We start from the raw sequence: 20,800 nt of genomic DNA, 5'->3' as shown, positions 1-20,800 counted from the left end.
AAATAGGGAATTGGTTTGGAAAGTACTAGAGCGGTTGTTCTCACCCTTGTCTCCCTTGTTAGGTCCAGGGCTTTTCAAAAACTCTCCTGGGGATCATTTAAGTGTCCTCATGCACAGGCCACACCACAGACTAACTACATCAGAATCTCTGGGGTGGAGAACCCAGACACCAGGAATTTTTAAAGCTCCCCAGATGATTCTAGTGAGGTTGAGAATAATCAACCCTTTAGGGGCAGATCAGCCTGGGTTTGAAACTTATCTCCATCCCTGATCTGCTCTATGACCTTCTTTAACCTCTGTGAGCTGCTGATTCCTTTCCGAAAAATGGAGAGCATCAGATTTTCAGTGGAGGGCTGGAGTGAGGGCTCAAGCGTTCCGTATGCAAAGTTTGTGGGGTGGAGCTTGGTGCATGCTGGGTGTCTCCTGCCCTGGTGTCAGTGTCCCCAGAGTCGATGATGGTATCAGAGGGGGTCAGGGCTTCTCAGAATAAGTGGGCTGATCCCCCTCCTGACCTTCACTCTGACTGCCAGGACTCAGCTTTCTGTCCCTTTCTCCCAGGTCAGGATGCAGGCCGAGGCTCTGGAGGGGCCACCCAGGGAACCGCGTGGGGCTGGAATCGGAGAGCCCGAGAGAGCCCTGGCCAGGTGTCGGAGATGGACAGGACTCAGCTGAGCCAGGACCTGGGTGGGGGCACCCTGGCCATTGACAAACTGCCGGATAACGGGACCAGGGTGGTGGTGAGTGCTGGAGGGACACAGAGGGGGAGGGAGGTGGTGGTGGGGGGTCCCCAGGTGCCCCTTGTAAGCTTGTCAGAGCCACAAGTGTATCCTTTGGGGTCGATCCTGGAGGTCAGCATGGAGAGAGGGCTCCCAGGGGAGGCGATGGAAGCCTGGCCCAGCCTGGGTCAGAAAATCTTAGCATCTCAGAGCTTCACAGGCTGCCTACCTCCTTGTGGACTCAGAGAGGGGCAGTGACTTGCTCAAGGATGCACAGCATTACCACAGGGTTCAAGACACTGGACTCTTCCATGTCTTAGGGCCTCCACTGGAAGCAGAATGAAGGTGGCTATTACTAGCCACACTGACTGCCAGCTCTGGCCCTGTGCCTACCTCATTTCTGTACCATCTACAGACCACATGGCCTCAAAGGGTTAATGGTGTGACTGCTCAGCCCCAGGGCAGGACACTCTGAGCGGAGAAGGCAATTAGGGTGGTGCAGCTGATGCAAACCTCCTCTGCCTGGGGCAGTCCTGGGGCTGGTGAAGCAGGGAAGACCTGGAGACTGCAGTAGAAGAGCTGATGGGGGCTTCTGTGTCTGGGAGAATCTGTAATTGCGTGTGTGTCTGAGGGTTACTGCGTATTATGTACCTTTGCCTGTGTGTCTGTCACCGTGGGCTGCTGTGTCTGTGATGAGTGTGAGTGTATGAGAGAGACTGTAGGAGCATGGGTATGAGCGGAGGCAGCCACGGCTGCAAGTGAATAGGGTGGATTCTCAGGAGGCGGAAAAACAACGGAAGGAGAAGCAACAAGAGGATGGGCCTTTCTTTATGTTTCAATAACTCGTTTTTTAAATCCAAGACACGCACGCAATCAAAAAGGTCAAATAGTCCTGACGTCAGAAAATAAAACACAGCAGTCCGCCCCTCCGCTCTGGACCTGCCCATCCCTTGCTCAGAATATGGCACTTTGAGCTTTTTACCTGGCTGTTATCTCCGTGTTCCTAAGTAATTTCCTTATGCAGCTGCCTCTTGATAAATCTGTTTAGACATTATATGTTGATTGCCCGTTGTGTAGATGAAGATACACCTTCTGTATACTCCCCCAAACGTGGTTTAATGCTCTCAATATTGTTAAATCCATAGACTCTGCTTTTTATCTTTATCAGGTAAATATTGTTCACTACTAAGCCAATCAGGGCACTATCACTGTTTCCTTTCTTGCATCATTTTTGCTTTTCCTACCTCCCACCCCCACCTATTGCACCAACAGCATACGTACTTCTTTTTTAATTAAATTTTTTTAAAAAAATCCTTTGACTTCACTGCACAGCATGTGGGCTCTTAGTTCTCTGACTAAGAATCAAATCCACATCTCCCTGCAATGGGAGCACTGAGTCTTAACCACTGGACCACCAGGAAAGTCCATAGCTCTGTATTCTTAAACATTCACTGGCCTCAAACATAATTTTTGGTATGGTCAAACCTGTCTATTTTTTTTTTTTTTTTTTTTGAATCTCTCTCCTGTTGTCACGCTGCTCCAACCTGGCCTGGTGCTCGCCTGCCTGCCCGCAGCCATCCTGGAACTCCCTAATCTCTCTCTTCACTGGGTGCCCTGTCCTCTTGATCCTGTGTCTTTTCTTTCCTGCTTTGCTCCTTCATTTGTTTAGCTTCCTGAGAAAGGTTATAGAAGAAGAGAAATTCTTTGCAGAACTTGCACGTCTGAAAATGCCTTTATTCTATCCTCACACTTGATTGATGGTTTGGCTGAATATAGAATTCTAGATTAAAAATAATCTTCCTTCACGAGTTTGCAGGCATCTCACATGGTCGTCTGGCTTCTGATGTCACTGTTGAGAGGCCTGATGTCGTGCTTATGCTCATTGTAGATAGCTGCTTTCCCAGAAGCTCTCAGAGTGTTACCTTAAGTTAACCCCAGCCTTCTAAAAGTGTCTGTCCTGTCTTTCTCTCTCACAGCTCTGGACAGTTGACGGGCTATTTCAACCCAGACACTTATATTCACCAGTTCTGGAAAATCTTCTTGTTTTATTGCTTTGACTATCTTCTCTGTACTACATACTCAGTTCTTTCTTCCAGATCCCTTGATTAGATGTCCATCTAGGGAATTGATTCCCAAACTTTCTTCTCTCTTCTGTTGTCTATCCCTTTGCATTTTTTGTTGCCTGTTAGTTGGCTTGTAAGTGTTGTTGTTGATCCACTTTCTGGGATTTTCTTTCTTTTCTTTTTTTTTTTGGTATTTATTTATTTGGCTTTGCTGGGTCTTAGTTGCAGCCCATGGGATCTTTGCTCTTTAGTCGCAGCATGCAAACTCTTAGCTGCGGCATGTGGGATCTAGTTCCCTGACCAGGGATCAAACCCCTGCCCTCTGCATTGGGAACACAGAGTCTTAGCTACTGGACCATCAGGGAAGTCTCCTCGACCTTATTTTCTTAATGTTACCGATTTGTTTTCTACTATCATATTTTTCATTTCCATGAGCTATTTATTCTTTTCTTTAAAAAAATAGTCTCCTAGGGTTCTTGTGTCATGGATGTAATAGCTTTTCTAAGGATATTTTTTGAAATTTAATATTCTTTTCCTGCAGCATTTCTTTCTTTCTTTCTGTTTTTTTAAAGAGTTTAATGTAGGAACAGTATACACAGAGGGGCCAGGAGTGGGCAGGGTGAAGGAAGAGAAGATGTTAGGAGAAGCTGCAGCAGGGAGCAGCTAAAACTGTGCACATGAGCCTGAGCTGGCAGAGAGAGAGGCTCCTCAGAGGAGGGAGAGCTGTGCCACTCTGCCACAGAGGCTGCTGGACCGGGCGCACCAGTGTGCGTGGGAGAGGAGCCCAGCCTCTCTGCAGCCTGGTAGGGAGGGAGCAGGGTAACACACGCTCTGAACTGTCTTTCTGCATTGTTTCTGTGACTTATTTTTCCCTCTACCTCAGCCTCCGATGTGGCTTGGCACCATTACTGATCCTGTCTTTATTTAAAACATTAACCTTTTGTTCCTCGTGGACTTTTTGGCATCAATTGAACTAATTAATTTGATTTAAAAAATATATGGCATTAAAATATTCTCTTGATGGCTGAGTTTGTTGATGCCACTTTATTATTTAAAAAATTTTTTATTGGAGTCTTGTTGATTTACAATGTTGTGTTAGTTTCAGTTATGTGTGTGTGTTAGTTGCTCCATCGAGTCTAACTCTTTGCGACCCATGGGCTCTTCTGTACATGGAATTTTCTAGGCAAGAATACTGAAGTGGGTTGCCATTCTCTCCTCTAGGATATCTTCCCTACCCAGGGATTCAACCCAGGTCTCCTGCATTGCAGGCAGATTCTTTACCATTTGAACCACCAGGGAAGCCCAGCTCTAGGTGTATATACAGCATAGTGATTCAGTTATACATACATATTTTCATTCTTTTTCAGATCCTTTTCCCATATAGGTTATTACAGAACATTGAGTAGAGTTCCCTGTGCTATCGTAGGTCCTTGTTGATTACCTATTTTATATCTAGTAGTTTGTGTGTGTGTTAATCCCAAGCTCCTAATTTACCCCTCCCCACCATGTTTCCCCTTTGGTCCCCATAAATTCATTTTTAAAATCTGAAAGTCTGTTTCTGTTTGGTAAATAAGTTCTTTTCGCTGGTGCCATTTTAAGGGTTAGACCGGAAGTCGGGGCCTCCCTCACCTCACCCTAATACCAACCCTGACGTGGAGCCTCAGAGAAGGCAGTCCCATTCACTTCCCAACCTGCCCTGTCTTCTTCATCCAGCAGAACCATGGAGCCATGGTGGGGTGATGGGACGGAGGGCCAGGGCAGGGAAGGCACCCTGAGGAAGGGAACGCCTGGAGGCTCACTCCTCCCCCAACCTCCAGCTTTGTTGGGCCATCAGTTAAAGAACTGGTATTTGCTCTGGGCCAGACACCACGGTCAGAGGACCATGGCCCAGTTTGGGCAGAGAGGCCCTTGCGGAAGAGAGCCACAGAGACGTGGCCTTCTGGAAGCAATTGTCTGTGGGCGTTCGGAAAGGGCAGTGGGGATCGTTAAGAGCCAGTATGGATTCAATAACCCCAGAGCCTAAAAAACAACATAAATTCTCGGGCTCCACCCGGAACTGACTGGTTGAGAAACACTGCAGCTGTCCCCCCATATGATACTGATGGTTCTCTACGTGTGGGAACTTCTGAGCTATAACATTCCACGCCCATTTTAAAATCCATTACCAGACTGATCACCGGAAGGGGAGGCTTTCTCAGGTGCCATGCGTCTGTACTTGATCACAAGACTTCCACCACCCTGGGGGCTTTGTGGCCCCCTCCACACATCAGGAGTCCACACGAAGGAGGACTTCTCGGTGGTCTGATGGTTAAGACTCCGTGCTTCTACTGCAGGGGGGCAGGGGTTCTATTCCTGGTTGGGGAACTAAGATCCCCCATGTCATTTGGTGCAGCCAGAAGGAAAAAAAAAGAGTCCACGTGAAGGAGCACGGCCCCACCCTGGAAAGCCCCTCTGACTGCAGTAGACGTGTCCCTAGCTCTGCCCAGAAGATTGGAAAATCAAACTTCTAGATGAGACTTCTCTGACAGTCGGAAGAGAGTTCAGATGTCAGATTAGGAACCAGAAGCCCTCCTCTGTAGGCTGGATGATAGGTGGCCTCAGGCCGGATGAAACTTCCAGGACAAATATAAATCCTGGCACTTCAGCTTAAAATCAGGTGGGAGAGATGTGGCTTAGCAGCAGTTCATGAGGAAAAGAGTTGGAGCTCCTCACTGCTTGTGGGCTGGGATGAGTCAGGAGTGTGGAGTGGCTGCCAAGGACGGAGGTGGGAGCCAGCTGTGTTCATGGAAACCCACAGAAACCCCGGCGACAAGGGTTGGGGCTCTGGGAATCCTGTGGTGGGGAGGGAGGGTGTTTCTTGCCTTGACCATGGCTGAGGGGCTTGTGTCCCCTTTCAGATGGTTATGTAGAAACCAGAGTAGTCTGAATGGTTGAAGGAGCCTGGAGTATTTAGCCCGCAATAGAGAAACTTCTAGATGTGGCTATTTTCTAATAGCTGCAGGGTTGGGACTGGGGCAGAGGGAAAGGATTATTTTTCTCTATAGCTCATATCCCTTCCTGTATGGAATTCTCTGTTTGCTTGTATTGCCTCTCTTTCCCTGAAACCGAGGCACATGAGATCTGAGACTGTCTTATCGCTCTGTTACCAGTGCCTGGCCCACAGTGGGCGTTCCTCCTTTGAAGGAACAAAGGAGGCAGGGATTTCCCATCTCCAGAGGCCTTGAAAGACAGGGTTGGTGAAGAGAAGAGGTTTTGCCTGGGGTGAGTCGTTGGACTTACTAGCCTCAAAGGACCCAACTCTACTAACTTCTGGGTTCCCACACACGTAAGACAATGTCAGTGCTTATATACCCTGTACGCACCGGAACACATGTACACACACTGCGACCTGGCGTGGGGGCCTCGTGCCTGAATCCTCAGAGAGGTCTGTGCTCCATTCCTACCTGGCCTTGAACCCATTAGGCCTTGCCCTGAGCAGCGCTCAGTGGAGAATGGTAATGACTGCCTCTCTTCAGCACAGCCAGACCTCCACACCCCCCGGGCTGTGTGCTCACCCTACCCTGGACAGCAGGCCCTCTTGAGGTGTCCCGGGAAGGGGCCCAGAGAGGCCTGCTTCTCCTGTGTCTCAGCATCTCTGAGAGCTGGATTCTCCTTGTCCAAAGGAAACTCCATCTTGGCAGCAGAGGGCTGAGCGAGAGGGAAGTGGCAGAAAGGGGACATTTCAGCAAGCTAGATTTGGTCTGCTTCAGAAAGTTCTCTTCGGCCTCCACAGGACATTTCCACCATTTATCCACATCACAGTCTGTTCTGTGCCAAAAGGAACCAGACTCTGGTTCCCTCTGCTCGAGAGGCTGAGGGCCTGGCACCTGGGCTACCATCCCTTTTGCCCCCACCCCCACCGCCCCACCCAGAAGCCCCCTCATTTCCCTTCATGGCTCCTTAGTCCGCCCTCCTGGCCCCGGCTTCCCTGCTGGCCCAGCTCCCTCACCTCAGCCTGTCTGCCCAGCCCCCATTCCCGAACTTCTCTGCCCAGCCCCACCGCCCCCACCCCCGTCTTCCTGTCTCACTCCTTTCCTTTGGCCTCACCCCTTCTTGCTAGTCCCTTCTGCCCAGCACCTCCTGCCTGGCCACCTTGCCATAGTGCTCCTTCAACTCGGACCTCTTGCTTTGGAAACTTTGAGGCGTCTGGCCTGTGTTCCCAGGGTGGACTCAGAGCCATCTCCTTGGATTTTATTCCCACGCCCACTCTGCCACCATCTACCATCCTATTTCCCCGTGGAAATAGGATTCTTGTCTGGACTCAAGCTTTCCATAGATTTTCCACCAAGGCCAATCCTGAGGCCCTGGGGACACTGGAAATTTTAGAGGGGAGGGAGGGATTGGGGAAGGCTGTACTGCTAAGTCAGAAATCTGGGAAGAGGCACAGTTTATCCTCCAAGAGGCTGGCTGTCTTCAAACCTGGGGATTTCCAAATCCAAATGAAGGGTTTTCTTGGTTCTGTGGTTCATGTCTGGTACACAGTTTGGAAGGAACCAAGTTTAAGAGCATTCAGATTTGGGAGTTCCCCCGTAATAGAACAGTTTTACTCCATAACAAAAAATTCTGACTCCCCACCTCTCACCCCAGTATTCCCCCTGGCCTCCCTTCCCTGAATTCCTCTCCTCTCTCTCTGACCCAAGCAAAACTTCCCAGCTCATCCAACCGCCCTGGCAAGCCTAGGAATGCTGAGGAACTGTGCAGCTGGGCAGGACCACAGCATTCAAGACAGTTGGGCAGCAAGAGGGACAAGTGGGCGCATCTGCCTGGTTTCTACACTCGCCCAAAGGAGGCAGTTCCCAAAATGAAACCTCTAGAAGGCCCCCTCCCCAGACCTGAGGGCCTAGGGAAGACAGGACAGACAGACTCGAAGCAGGGACACAGGAAGAGCCCCAAGCAATGGCTCAGGGAAGAACCCAGGCATGCCAGTGCCTGCACTCAGGGGCAGGGGTGGGGTGAGGAGGCTGCTAGGGGAAGATTCCTGAGGGTAAAAGGTGAGGTGGGTGGAAGGAAAGTTGTGAGCTGAATTGCAAAGAGAGAGAAAATAAGAGATATTGTGAAAAGGAGGCGTGTCCTGAGAGGTGAAAGATGGAGTCTGGACATTCAATCTTCAGCGCTGCGGAAAGAGTACCACCGTCCTGGCCTCCCATCTGGCATGCACCAGCGGCAGACCTTGGGCCGGGCACTTAAAAACCTTCAGTTAATGAACCTGGCATTTCAAACCCCTACTAGCTTCAGATTTCTCAAATGGAGTGGGTAGGTACTGATCTTACAAAGTTGAGACTCAAGAGCAAAATGCCAGGCACTTGATGGGTTCTCAGTCGGGGATGTCGCCCCTGCGTGGCTCGGTAGGTGTGCCACAGCGCCCTCTGCTGGCTGCTCAGCCTAAGGCCGTCTGCCTCCCACGCAGGTCCCTTTCGTTGACCCTTTCTCTTTCCCTTCAACCTGCTAGTTGGTCGGTCGGCCGGTCGGTTGGTTTTCTTTCTTTCTTGTCGAGGTGAAATTCACATTAAAAAATTAACCATTTTAAAGTGAAGTGCTTTTAACACGCCCACGGTGTTGTGCGACCATCATCTCTATCTAGTCCCAAAATATTTTCATCCCCCAAAAGGAAACCCTGGATGTAGGCTGTCGCTCCACAGCCCACGCCTCCAGTCCCAAGTAACCCCCAATCTGTGTTCTCTTTCTATGAATTTACCTGTTCTGCATAGTTCATATATAAATGAAATACCATATATGATCTTTCATGTCTCGTTTCCTTCCCCTGGCATAATGTTTTCACGGCTATCCATTTTATGCCTGAATAGTGTCTTCCATTACATGGATATACCACAGTTTTGTTCATCTGTTCCTTAGTTGATAGACATTTGGGTTTTCTCCTTTTGGCTATTGTGAACAGTGCTGCTGTGAACATGTATACGTGTACTTGTTAGAGTACATATTACCAGCTCTTTGTGGTATATACCTAGAAGTGAAATTGCTGAGTCATAGTGTAATTCTATGCTAAACTCTTTGAGGAACTGCCAGACTGTTTTCCACAGTGACTGAACCATATTACATTCCCACCAGCAATGTATGAGGGTTCCCATTTCTCCACATCCTTGCCAACATTTGTTCTTTCTCTCTCTCTTTTTTTAATTATAGCATCCTAGTGGGTGCGATCTAGTATCTCACTATGGTTTTGCTTTGTGTTTCCCTAATGACCTAAATCAAATCCCTTATGATTATACAGTGGAAGTGAGAAATGGATTTAAGGGACTAGATCTGATAGACAGAGTGCCTGATGAACTATGGACGGAGATTCGTGACATTGTACAGGAGACAGGGATCAAGACCATCCCCATGGAAAAGAAATGCAAAAAAGCAAAATGGCTGTCTGGGGAGGCCTTACAAATAGCTGTGAAAAGAAGAGAAGAGAAAAGCAAAGGAGAAAAGGAAAGATATAAGCATTTCATGCAGAATTCCAAAGAATAGCAAGGAGAGATAAGAAAGCCTTCCTCCATGATCAATGCAAAGAAATAGAGGAAAACAACAGAATGGGAAAGACTAGAGATCTCTTCAAGAAAATTAGAGATACCAAGGGAACATTTCATGCAAAGATGGGCTCGATAAAGGACAGACATGGTATGGACTTAACAGAAGCAGAAGATATTAAGAAGAGGTGGCAAGAATACACAGAAGCACTGTACGAAAAAGAGCTTCATGACCCAGATAATCATGATGGTGTGATCACTCACCTAGGGCCAGACATCCTGGAATGTGGAGTCAAGTGGGCCTTAGAAAGCATCACTACGAAGAAAGCTAGTGGAGGTGATGGAATTCCAGTTGAGCTATTTCAGATCCTGAAATATGATGCTGTGAAAGTGCTGCACTCAATATGCCAGCAAATTTGGAAAACTCAGCAGTGGCCACAGGACTGGAAAAGGTAAGTCTTCATTCCAATCCCAAAGAAAGGCAATGCCAAAGAATGCTCAAACTACCGCACAGTTGCACTCATCTCACACACTAGTGAAGTAATGCTCAAAATTCTCCAAGCCAGGCTTCAGCAGTACGTGAACCGTGAACTTCCAGATGTTCAAGCTGGTTTTAGAAAAGGCAGAGGAACCAGAGATCAAATTGCCAACATCCACTGGATCATGGAAAAAGCAAAAGAGTTCCAGAAAAAACATCTATTTCTGCTTTATTGACTATGCCAAAGCCTTTGACTGTGTGGATCACAATAAACTGTGGAATATTCTGAAAGAGATGGAAATACCAGACCACTTGACCTGCCTCTTGAGAAACCTATATGCAGGTCAGGAAGCAACAGTTAGAACTGGACATGGAACAACAGACTGGTTCCAAATAGGAAAAGGAGTACGTCAAGGCTGTATATTGTCACCCTGCTTATTTAACTTATATGCAGAGTACATCATGAGAAACACTGGGCTGGAAGAAGCACAAGCTGGAATCAAGATTGCCGGGAAAAATATCAATAACCTCAGATATGCAGATGACACCACCCGTATGGCAGAAAGTGAAGAGGAACTAAAAAGCTTCTTGAAAGTGAAAGAGGAGAGTGAAAAAGTTGGCCTAAAGCTCAACATTCAGAAAACCAAGATCATGGCATCTGGTCCCATCACTTCATGGGAAATAGATGGAGAAACTGTGGAAACAGTGTCAGACTTTATTTTGGGGGGCTCCAAACTCACGGCAGATGGTGACTGCAGCCATGAAATTAAAAGACGCTTACTCTTTGGAAGGAAAGTAATGACCAAACTAGATAGCATATTGAAAAGCAGAGATATTACCTTGCCAACAAAGGTCCGTCTAGTCAAGGCTATGGTTTTTCTAGTAGTCATGTATGGATGTGAGAGTTGGACTGTGAAGAAGAATTGATGCTTTTGAACTGAGGTGTTGGAGAAGACTCTTGAGAGTCCCTTGGACTGCAAGGAGATCCAACCAGTCCATCCTAAAGGAGATCAGTCCTGGGTGTTCATTGGAAGGAATGATGCTGAAGCTGAAACTCCAATGCTTTGGCCACCTCATGCGAAGAGTTGACTCACTGGAAAAGACTCTGATGCTGGGAGGGATTGGGGGCAGGAGGAGAAGGGGACGACCCAGGATGAGATGGCTGGATGGCATCATGGACTCGATGGACGTGAGCTTGAGTGAACTCAGGGAGTTGGTGACAGACAGGGAAGCCTGGGGTGCTGTGATTCATGGGGTCGCAAAGAGTCGGACACGACTGAGCGACTGAACTGAACTGAACTGAACTGAATAACTAATGATATGAGCTTCTTTTCTTGTGCTTGTTGGCCATTTGTATATTTTCTTTGGAGAAATGTCTACTTATGTCCTTTGCCCATTTATTTTTCTTTTGCCCATTTGTAGAATTGGGTGATTTGTCTTTTTGTCTTAGGCAGGTTTCTTAACCTCTCTGAGCCCATTTCTTCATTGTCACATGAGGATGCTATTGCCTAATAGCAAAGGTGTCATACACTAACTTACATAAAGGGGCCCGGGGTTGGGAATGACAGACATTAGCTGACTCTGAATTAGGCTCTGGTTGAGTGACCAACCATCTGTGTTTTCCCGAGATGGTGCTGTTTTTGGCACTGAATGTCCAGCATCCTGGGAGACCCCTCAGTCTCAGGCACATTGGGACAGTGGGCCATCTTAATCTGGTCCCAATATGGTAAATAGTGTGTATCTTTGCTGATTGTCACTCTAAACCTCGGTTTCCCCACCTAAATGTCTTGTAGAGTTTTCATAAAAATCAGTTGAGCTAATTGACTGAAAGTTAATCAGAAAGTTCTAGGAAAAATGAGTAGTGGTTTCTCCCCAGATCTTAGCTGGAAGTACAAAAATGGGACCCCAGGCACAAAGGAGGATTTCCTGGCCTTGAAGCTTTAGGGGCTACTCTTCATATTATCACAATTACTCATTGTATAGTGGGAGCTTGTTAGGAATGCAGTTGCTCAGGCCCCTCAGACCTGCAGAAACAGAATCTGACTCCCAGGTGATTCTTATGCACATTAAAACTTGAGAAGCACTGCTTTGCATCAGAGGCTTTGAAGCAGGGATGATAATTCCAGATATGAAAAGTATATCAACAAATTCATCAGAGTAGTATTTAAAATAGAAAAATAGAGCATAAAAACTGGAAACTAAGTGCTCCTGATTAAGGAGATAGTTAAGAAAATTATGTGTTTTCTTCTGAGTAGATGGTCATGACTCATTTACAAATGATTGTTAAAAGACCATGTTCAGCATCAGGAACTGCTTCAGATATCATGAAACATGACAGAAGCCGGCCACACAACTGTAGTCAGCAGGATTATAGCCACGTGAAATTACATCCAGATGAAAAAGACTAGAAGGAAATATGCCAGAATGGGACCAGGTGATGGGTGGAGGAGGCCTGTTTTTGTTTTTGTTTTTTTTGTTCCTTGTTGTTTTAATTCTCTGTGGTTACATGAAATATATTGATGCTGTCAAAATCTCTGGTTGACTGATAGATACTCCTCCAAAAGCCCACATACTGAATCAGTGCCAGGATAAGATGATTCTTCCATTTCCATGAAGTGTCAGGGGATATTAAAAAATACTTTGTCTAGAAAGCCAGTTCACACCCTCTTTCCAAGCCTAGTCCAAACCCCTCTTTCAGCACCTTCTCAGGTCAGCCTCACGCACCCTGACACCTCTTTACCCATATGGTCTTCAGCACCATATCAAAGCCTCTTTGTCTAGCCTGGGTCTCTCCCTTTCCAGGCTAGCCCACGGGACCTACTTTCTGCAATTTTGTGATGACAATGTTCCATGTGGTTTATTTCAGTCTGAGGCTTGAATGCCTCAAGAGGGCAGATCGAGGTTATTATGTAGGTGCATGAGGTGAGGGAGACTAAAGGAGCCCTCCCTAAGAGCTGGCCTCACTCCCCGGCCTTCCATTTCATCCACTCAATGACAAAGGTCAGTGTAGTCAAAGTTGTGGTTTTTCCATTAGTCATGCATGAATGTGAGAGCTGGACAATAAAACAGGCTGAGCACCAAAGAATTGTTGCCTTCAAACTGGAGTGCTGGAGAAGACTCTTGAGAGTCCCTTGGGCAGCAAGGAGATGAAACCAGTCAATCCTAAAGGAAATCAGTCCTGAATATTCATTGGAAGGACTGATACTGAAGCTGAAGCTCCAATACCTTGGCTGCCTGATGGAAAAAGCCGACTCGTTGGAAAAGACCCTGATGCTGGGAAAGACTGAAGGCAGGAGGAGAAGGGGATGACAGAGGGCGAGATGGTTGGATGGCATCACTGACTCAATGGACATGAGTTTGAGCAAGCTCTGGGAGTTGGTGAAGGACAGGGAAGCCTGGCATACTACAGTCAATGGGATCACACAGAGTTGGGCACAACTGAGCGATTGAACAACAACACTCCAGGAAGCAAGTGTGTCTAATACTATCTGGGAACAGAGACCTAAAGTGCTGGGCAAAGGTTGCACAGCTAGTGAGTGGCAGAGCCAGGATGAGGACTCAGGTCTTTCTGTCCTCGGAGACCTCAGAGACAGAAACGAGTGACATGTTGGTCCATACAGAGGGCACGTCTTGACCAGAGCTTTTCAAACTTTATTGTGCCAAATAATGCCCGGGGAAGCTTGTGTAAATGTGGATTTTGATCCAGCAGTTTCGGGGTTGCGTCTGGATTCTGCAGCTGGCACTACTGGTAAAGAACCCGCCTACCAATGCAGGAGACATAAGAGATGTGGGTTCAGTCCCTGGGTGGAGAAGATTTCCTGGAGTAGGAAATGGCAACCCACTCCAGTATTCTTACTTGGAGAGTCCTGTGGACAGAGGAGCCTGGCGGGCTACAGTCTATAGCGTCGCAAAGAGTCAGACACGACTGAGGTGATTTAGCACACATGCACCTGGATTCTGCATTTCTGGTGAGCTCTCAGGTGAATCTGAAGGTACTGGTCCCTGGGCCACACTTTGAGTAGCAGGGATCTAGAAAACATTTCCACTGGCCTTGGAAGGCCTCCTAGAGCTGTGGAGGCAGGCAGTGGGATACCCAGTAATCCCCTCAGCATGTCTTGGGTTGGACCCAGCTGCCTGGCCCACCATTCTAACCAGCTCGGCCAGCCTGGCTTCTTCAACAGGCCCTGCAGGGTGCACTTGGTCACCTGCCCCAGCATTTCCACCTGCCAGTTGGCTGGCAGGTGATGGGCTGATGGTGACAGCTTAGCCAGAGTTTCTGTCCAGAAACGGCTTGAGCTCAGCCAAGGTAAATGCTGCCCCGCTGTCAGAAATGAAGTGCCTGGCAGGCTCCCAGCATGAATAATTGAGGCAGAAGAGACACTGAGACAGCAGGCGCTGAAGATGGAGCTGGGGATGGTTTTGAGGAGGCAGCCTCCACAATCAAGACCTTTCCTGGAAAGGTTCAACAGATTCATCATAACAGCTCCCACTTTTCAAACCCCTACTGTGGCTGCTGGGTTAAGAGCTGTATGTGTTATGTTTTGTCTAATTCTTGCAAGAGCTCTGTGAGAAAGGTTACTGATGAGGGAACTGATGCTCAGAGGGGAGAGGAGTGTGTGGCACCAACTATTATATAGTGAGGCTAGTTGTTGAACTTGGGTCTGCTAACTCCACAGCCCCAGCCCTTGAAGAGTGGTTTTCAAGTTGCAGTCCACAGAACCCTAAGGGTTCCCAGAGGTACTCCAGGGGCCACCGTGGATGGAGGGTGGTAGAGAGGGAAATAGAAGAGCAGGCTGGGTTCCAGGCCTTCTCTTTTCTCCCTGCAGAGTGCTTTACTTTGATGTAATTTATGTATTGCGCCGCCATGGAAGGTTAATTGGAAGAAAGGGTTTCATGGCCAAAAAAGTTTGAAAGCCACGTCATGCTGCTTCCCCAAATGAATGTGGTTTACCCACTGGGGCTTCTTGCAGGCATTTCAAGGAAACACGGTTCCCTCTGGCGGACTTGCCAAGTGGTCTGGCTTGTGCTGTGCTCTCTGCCCTTCTGTAGTGTCAGGTCACCCCCATCACAGCTTCAAGCCTCTGGCCACAGTGCCTGGAAGGCTGCCCTCCGAGGCAACAGGTCTGCCCCACAGATAGCAGGTCAAATGCAGTGTCAGCTGTGAAGTGTGTGAATTCCTCAGGTGAGTTCACTGCCAGGCAAGCCTCTAAGTCCTTTTCCTCTGTTGTGCCCAGTCACTTCATCTGTGTCTGACTCTTTGTGACCCTATGGACTGTTGCCTGCCAGGCTCCTCTGTCCATGGGATTATCCCAGGAAAAATACTGGATTGGGTTGCCATTTCCTCCTCCAGGGGATCTTCCCGACCCAGCGATCAAACCTGCAGCTCCTGCATTGGCAGGCAGGTTCTTTACCACTGAGCCACCTGGGAAGCCCTTTCAGGAGACATATCTATGTGGAAAACAGTGAAGAAGGCTTCAGACTGAGTGGCCTGAGGAGGCCATTTAGAAGCTTGTATTAATTAGGATACAGATTCAGCTGTTGTAAAAATGACCAACTGACAAGGTACTTGGACATGAAAGAGGTTTATTCCTCTCTTCCATGTAATAGTGTGAGCATAAGTAAGCAGGAGTTGCTGTAGTGTTTCTATGGTGTTAGACACCCAGCTTCCCTCTACAACATTTATCTCTCATGTTATGGTCCAAAATGGCTGTTTCAGCTCCTGCCATCACATCTGCATCCCAGCCAATGGAAACTAAGAAAGGCGAGAGCCTCTTCATTCCTATTGAGGGGAATCATTCTTCTCATCTTCCATTGGTCAGACATAGTCATATAGCTACATGTAGCTGTAAGGAGGGCAGGAAAATGTGATCTAGCTGGATGCCCATGTGTCTAACAAAAACTGGGCGATTCTGCTACTGAAGGAGAGGAGGAGGATTACTGGGAGACAGTTTTCAGGGTCTACCATGAGTGGACTTGCACCATCAAAACTGCATGCCGCTGGCACATGCTAAGGGACCTGCAGTGGCAGACAGGAAGCACCCCCATGGCTGGTGAATCCCAAGCCACCACCAAGCCCAGAGGCCAGTGGCGACTGACTTTGTAGAAGGAAAAACATAGCAGCCAAGGAAAAGTTCTCCCAGAAATTTAGTTTCTCATTTCTCTCTTTCCATGCAGATTCTTGCTATCTATGCTGGTGAAGGACTATCTGGGCTATCCCTCAAAATCCTTCCTCTGATCACCCCTAGAGCACAGCTGTTCTCTTTAGGGCTCTTTTGGTTCCAAGGAGCCATTCAAGCTGTCTTGGGAAAGGTTTATAGAGAGAGTTCAGAGACCTGCCATGGGATCCATGGGCTAGAGATGAAGCCTGACCTTCCAGCCTGACCTCGGACCTAGAAAGCCATCAGGAACCAGGACTGCTTTTTCTGTCTTTCGAGAACCTCCTCAACTCGGTCTCTTTTTCACTTATCCAACATATATTTACTGAAGCCCCATGTGAGGGCTGGCTTCCTTCTCCTTTCTGTGGAACAGCAGTCACACTTAGGAGAAGGCCCTGATTACAACAGAGGCCCTGTGCTCCTCACTTGCTGCCCTGCTGCCCTCTCAGTCATGTGACCGAGTACACGTCCTCTGGGTCTATTGTTGCGGCTTTTGGTCAGGTGGCAGCATGGGGAACCTCCCTGCCCAGGAATTGAATCCGTGCTGCCTGTGTTGGAAATGCAGAGTCTTAACCACTGGACTACCAGCACCTGCTTCGAGTCTGAGCAGGTGGGATCCGGGTTTCCTTACATGGCCTGAAAGCATCTCCCTTGTAGCTTCACTTCTTTGGAGAAGAGCTTGAGGAATTAGGCGACTTCCTTCCTTCCTTCCCTCCCTCCCTCTCTCCTTCTTTCCTCTTTTGACAGAGAACTGTTTTTCTCATCCTCTCCCCTTGCCTGCATCTCAAATTCCTCCTACCCTGCCCCACTCCAGACAGGAATACAGCCCAAGGGATGTGCTTCAAGCTGCAACTGTACCAATTCAGGTCTTTTGACTGGAAGGGCCTCCTCAGGTACGAGCCTTTGGGGAGGAGAAGACGGGGAGCTGGAGGCACCTTCCCCTGTGCCTGATGTCCTGCCTGTGGGAATGCTGTCCAGAGACTTGCTTCCTTCACAAGTGGCGCTTGTGTCTGTCAGCTGCCATCAGTGATGGGGGAGGATGCCGTCCTTGTTGGAGCTTCAGCTTCAGCATCAGTCCTTCCAGTGAATATTCAGGGTTGATTTCCTTTAGGACTGGTTCGATCTCCTTGCTGTCAGTTAAGATGTGCCATTGGAAGGCTTCTTGGGAACGCCAAGAATGAGCTGACGCTGTCCCAGGATCCTGCAGTAGCACACAGCCTCCTCAGCGGAGCAGCGCTGGCTAGGGTGGTGGGCTGTTTGTCCTTCATGGGCAGAGGACTCACAGTAACAGGCTGGTGAGACATGTCCCCAGTCACCCCACCCTTTGCCTCTTAGGTGACATAGCAAGAGATGTGTCAGCGTCTGTTTGGGCTTCACAACTGCAGAGCGTGGCTTCTGTGCAGGGCTCTCATTTCCAGTGCTTGGAGGTTTGCTGAACAATGTCACCAGGTGAGTCCCAGGGATTAGGTGATGGAAACCAGACCCTTTTCCAGGCCTCCAGGCAGCTGTTTTAAACCTGTTCCCCATGAGCCTCTGTCTCGCTTTGTTTGGTAATAACATCCCATCCTGCTCACTAGAATGCATGGCAATAGCAATAAAATAAAGGAAGAGTAGGCTTTCAACAAACTATGCTTTGAAATTATGAATGGTTGGTCATTCACTTATCAACATATCCTCCAATCGAACGCATACTCTGCTTAAACCCCAGAGGTGGGACTTCCCTGGTGGTCTAGTGGTTCACACTCCACACTCCCAATACAGGGGGACACGGATTGGATCTCTGGTTTGGGAACTAAGATCCCACATGCTGTACAGCACAGCCTAAAAATAACCCACCATAGGTAAAGGCTGACCTTACTTGTGAGGAAATTCTTCTAGGAAAGGCAGGTATGGAGATAACAAGTCTAAAAGTCAAATCAGTCATCGCAAGTGTGCAGCACATGGAAAGGCAGAAGACCGAGGTGTGGTGAGAGTGTAACAGGGACATCAGGAAGCCACTCCTGGTGAAAGAGCACCTGAAGAAGTGACCACTGAACTGAGGTCTGAAGGACCATGAGGAGTCAGCTTCTGAACCGCATGAAAAAGAGGTTTTGAGGCATAGGAAGTACCAAGGTCCTGAGTCAGACAAGCACTTGGTGATTTCAGGCATTGAAAGCCCAGGTTCTGTCTAACTGTCCACTCCACTGTCCTATCTTATCTTTATTGCTTCCCTGGTGGCTCAGATGGTAAAGAGTCTGCCTCCAATGCAGGAGACCAGGGTTTGATTCCTGGATTGGGAAGATCTCTTGGAGAAGGGAATGGCTACCCACTCCAGTATTCTTGCCTGGGGAACCCCATGGACAGAGGAGCCTGGCAGGCTATAGTCCATGAGGTTGCAAAGAGTCGGACATGACTGAGTGACTACCCTTTCACTTGTCTTAATGCTCACAAGATGGCTGTTGAAGCTCCAGTCATCATATCTGCATTCCAGGCAGGAATAAAGAGAAGGGGAAAGGCAAGAGGGACGAGCAGTCAAATTTGACCTCTTGTAGAAGGCTCTGCTAGAACCTTCAGTATATCTCATAAGCCAGCCTGCATCACATGGTAAGGCTTAAGTCATCCAGGGAATGAAGTTTTTTAGTTGACTACATTGCTGCTTGCTACAAAATCAATGTGCTATTAATAAAGAAGCGGGATAATGAATATCGGATAGGCGAAGTCTAGAGTTTGCCTCACAGGGCCTTGGAGGTCATGGTAAGGAATGTGGCCTTCAATCTGAGTGCAGCTGGGAAGCCACAGAATGTTCCAAGCTGGACTGTGACAAGAAGAGGGAGACATTGAGGGCTGCCCCCTGAGGCACAGCATCACACAACTGTGGACTTGTGAATTAGCCTCCTAGGGCTGCCATAGCAGAGTATCACAGACTGGGTGGCTTAAAACAATAGAAATTATTCTCTCACAGTTTTGGCCAGAAATCTGAATCAAGGTGTCAGCAAGGTCACAGTCACTCTGGAGGTTAGGGGAGATCTTCCTTGCCTCCTCCCAGTTTCTGGTGGCCTCTGATAATCCTTGGTGTTTCTTTGTAAACTGCATCACTCCAATCTCTATCTTGTCACACGGACTTCTTCCCTGTGTCCTGTCTGTGTCTCTGTATCTAAATCTCCCTCTCCTTTCTTTTGTAACACTCATATAACAAGCCTGTCATTGGATTTAGGTCCAACCCTAATGCAGTAGAATCTCATCTTAACTTGACATCTGCAAAGACTCTCATTTCCATATATGGTCATATCCAAAGTACTGGAGGTTATGAGTTAAACATAGCTTTATGAGGGACAAAATTAAACCTTCTGTGCATTCAAAAGGACTAACCTGGTTAGTTCACCAGGTCAAAGAGGGACTTTCTTGGTGGTCCAATGGCTAAGACTCCCAACTTCCAATGCAAGGGGCCTGGTAGGGTTTGATCTCTGACCAGGGAACTAGATCCCGCATGTCGCATCTAAGACCTGACATGACCAAATAGATTAATTAAATTAAATAAATATATTTTTTAAAAGGACTAGAGTGCCACCTAGACCCTGTTTGGCTCTGTTGGCTGCTCATGTCCTCCTCCCCTACTTTTTATGAAAAGACAGCCCAGGAATTAGGGAAGCAAGTTTACTTCCAAAATCTTGACTGTGCTAGGCGCTGGTCCCTCTTACTTCTATAAAAGGGCAAAAGGAAGGTTCTGGGCTCCCTGCACGCCTCGCCTCACCTCAGCAAACCCTTCTCAGGCATCAAGGATTCAAGGATCCTGAGCCGTGGTGCAGAGGTGATTTTGCCTGTCCCTCTGTGTCAGGGGCTCAGAGTTTGAGGCGATGGGGTGGAGGTTGGAGAGGACATCTCAATGGTGGGCTGAATAGCATCTAAACTAGGGTTTCCTTTCTTCAGGCAAAATGTTAGGCCCACTGATGCTGTTTACGAAACCACTCCTTTGCTGGACCCAGTGGAGATAAGAACTGAGTGATGGCTGTGTCTGTGGCAGGCGGTCGCAGCTGAGCCTGAACTGGCTTCAGAGTTGCGGTCCTGCAGACTTTTAGGTGCAGAGTGTTGGTCAGGGCCCCCTGTGGTTGTTCTTTGAGGTGGAATAAAACCCACTCACCACGTGATTCCTGGAAGCAGCTTGGGGGCCTTCGGACTCTTCTCGTGGGCATATTTGTTCATGTGGGTTTGCATGAGTTGGTGTGCGAGGGGCTTTCTTTCTTGGCAGGTTTTTTTTTTTTTTTAATCGAAGTATAGTTAATTTACCAGGTTTCCCTGGTGGCTCAGTTGGTAAAGAATCTACCTACAATGCAAGATACCCAGGTTCGATTCCTGGGTCAGGAAGATCCCCTGGAGAAAGGAATAAGAGAGGAGTCTGGCGGGCTATAGTTCATAGGGTCTGAAAGAGCTGGATACAACTGAAGCAACTTAGCATGCATGCATACATAGTTAATTTACAACGTTGTATTAATTTCTGCTATACAGCTAAGTGATTCAGTATACACACACACACACACACACACACACACATATATATATGCATTCTTTTCTATATTCTTTTCCATTATGGTTTGTCTCAGGATACTGAATCGAGTTCCCTGCGCTATACGGTAGAACCTTGTTTATCCTTTCTATGTGAAATACTTTGCACCTGCTAATCTCAAACTCCCAGTCCATCCTTTCTGTACACCCCTTCCCCTGTGGCAACCACAAGTCTGCTTTCTATGTCCATGAGTCCGGTAGATCGGTTCATTTGTGTCCTATTTTAAATTCCACGTGTAAGTGATGTCATAGGGTAGTTGTCTTTCTCCTTCTGACTTCCTTCACGTATATGATAATCTCCAGTTGTATCCATGCTGCTGCAAGTGGCATCATTTCATTC

The 20,800-nt window shown here is 47.9% G+C and overlaps 1 protein-coding gene across 1 annotated transcript in view; it reads left to right on the top strand.

The window, feature by feature from the left end:
• The window catches only part of PLXDC1 (plexin domain containing 1), a 62,999-nt gene that overhangs the window by 7,210 nt on the left and 34,989 nt on the right, over nt 1–20,800 (top strand). Inside the window, exon 2 of the mRNA XM_069543311.1 lies at nt 559–737. Within this exon, the coding sequence (XP_069399412.1) occupies nt 559–737 (179 nt within the window). The remainder of the gene's footprint in view (nt 1–558; nt 738–20,800) is intronic.

Source organism: Ovis canadensis, chromosome 11, assembly GCF_042477335.2.
Source record: "Ovis canadensis isolate MfBH-ARS-UI-01 breed Bighorn chromosome 11, ARS-UI_OviCan_v2, whole genome shotgun sequence".
Lineage (NCBI taxonomy): Eukaryota > Metazoa > Chordata > Mammalia > Artiodactyla > Bovidae > Ovis > Ovis canadensis.
This window is presented reverse-complemented; position numbering and strand designations above follow the sequence as displayed.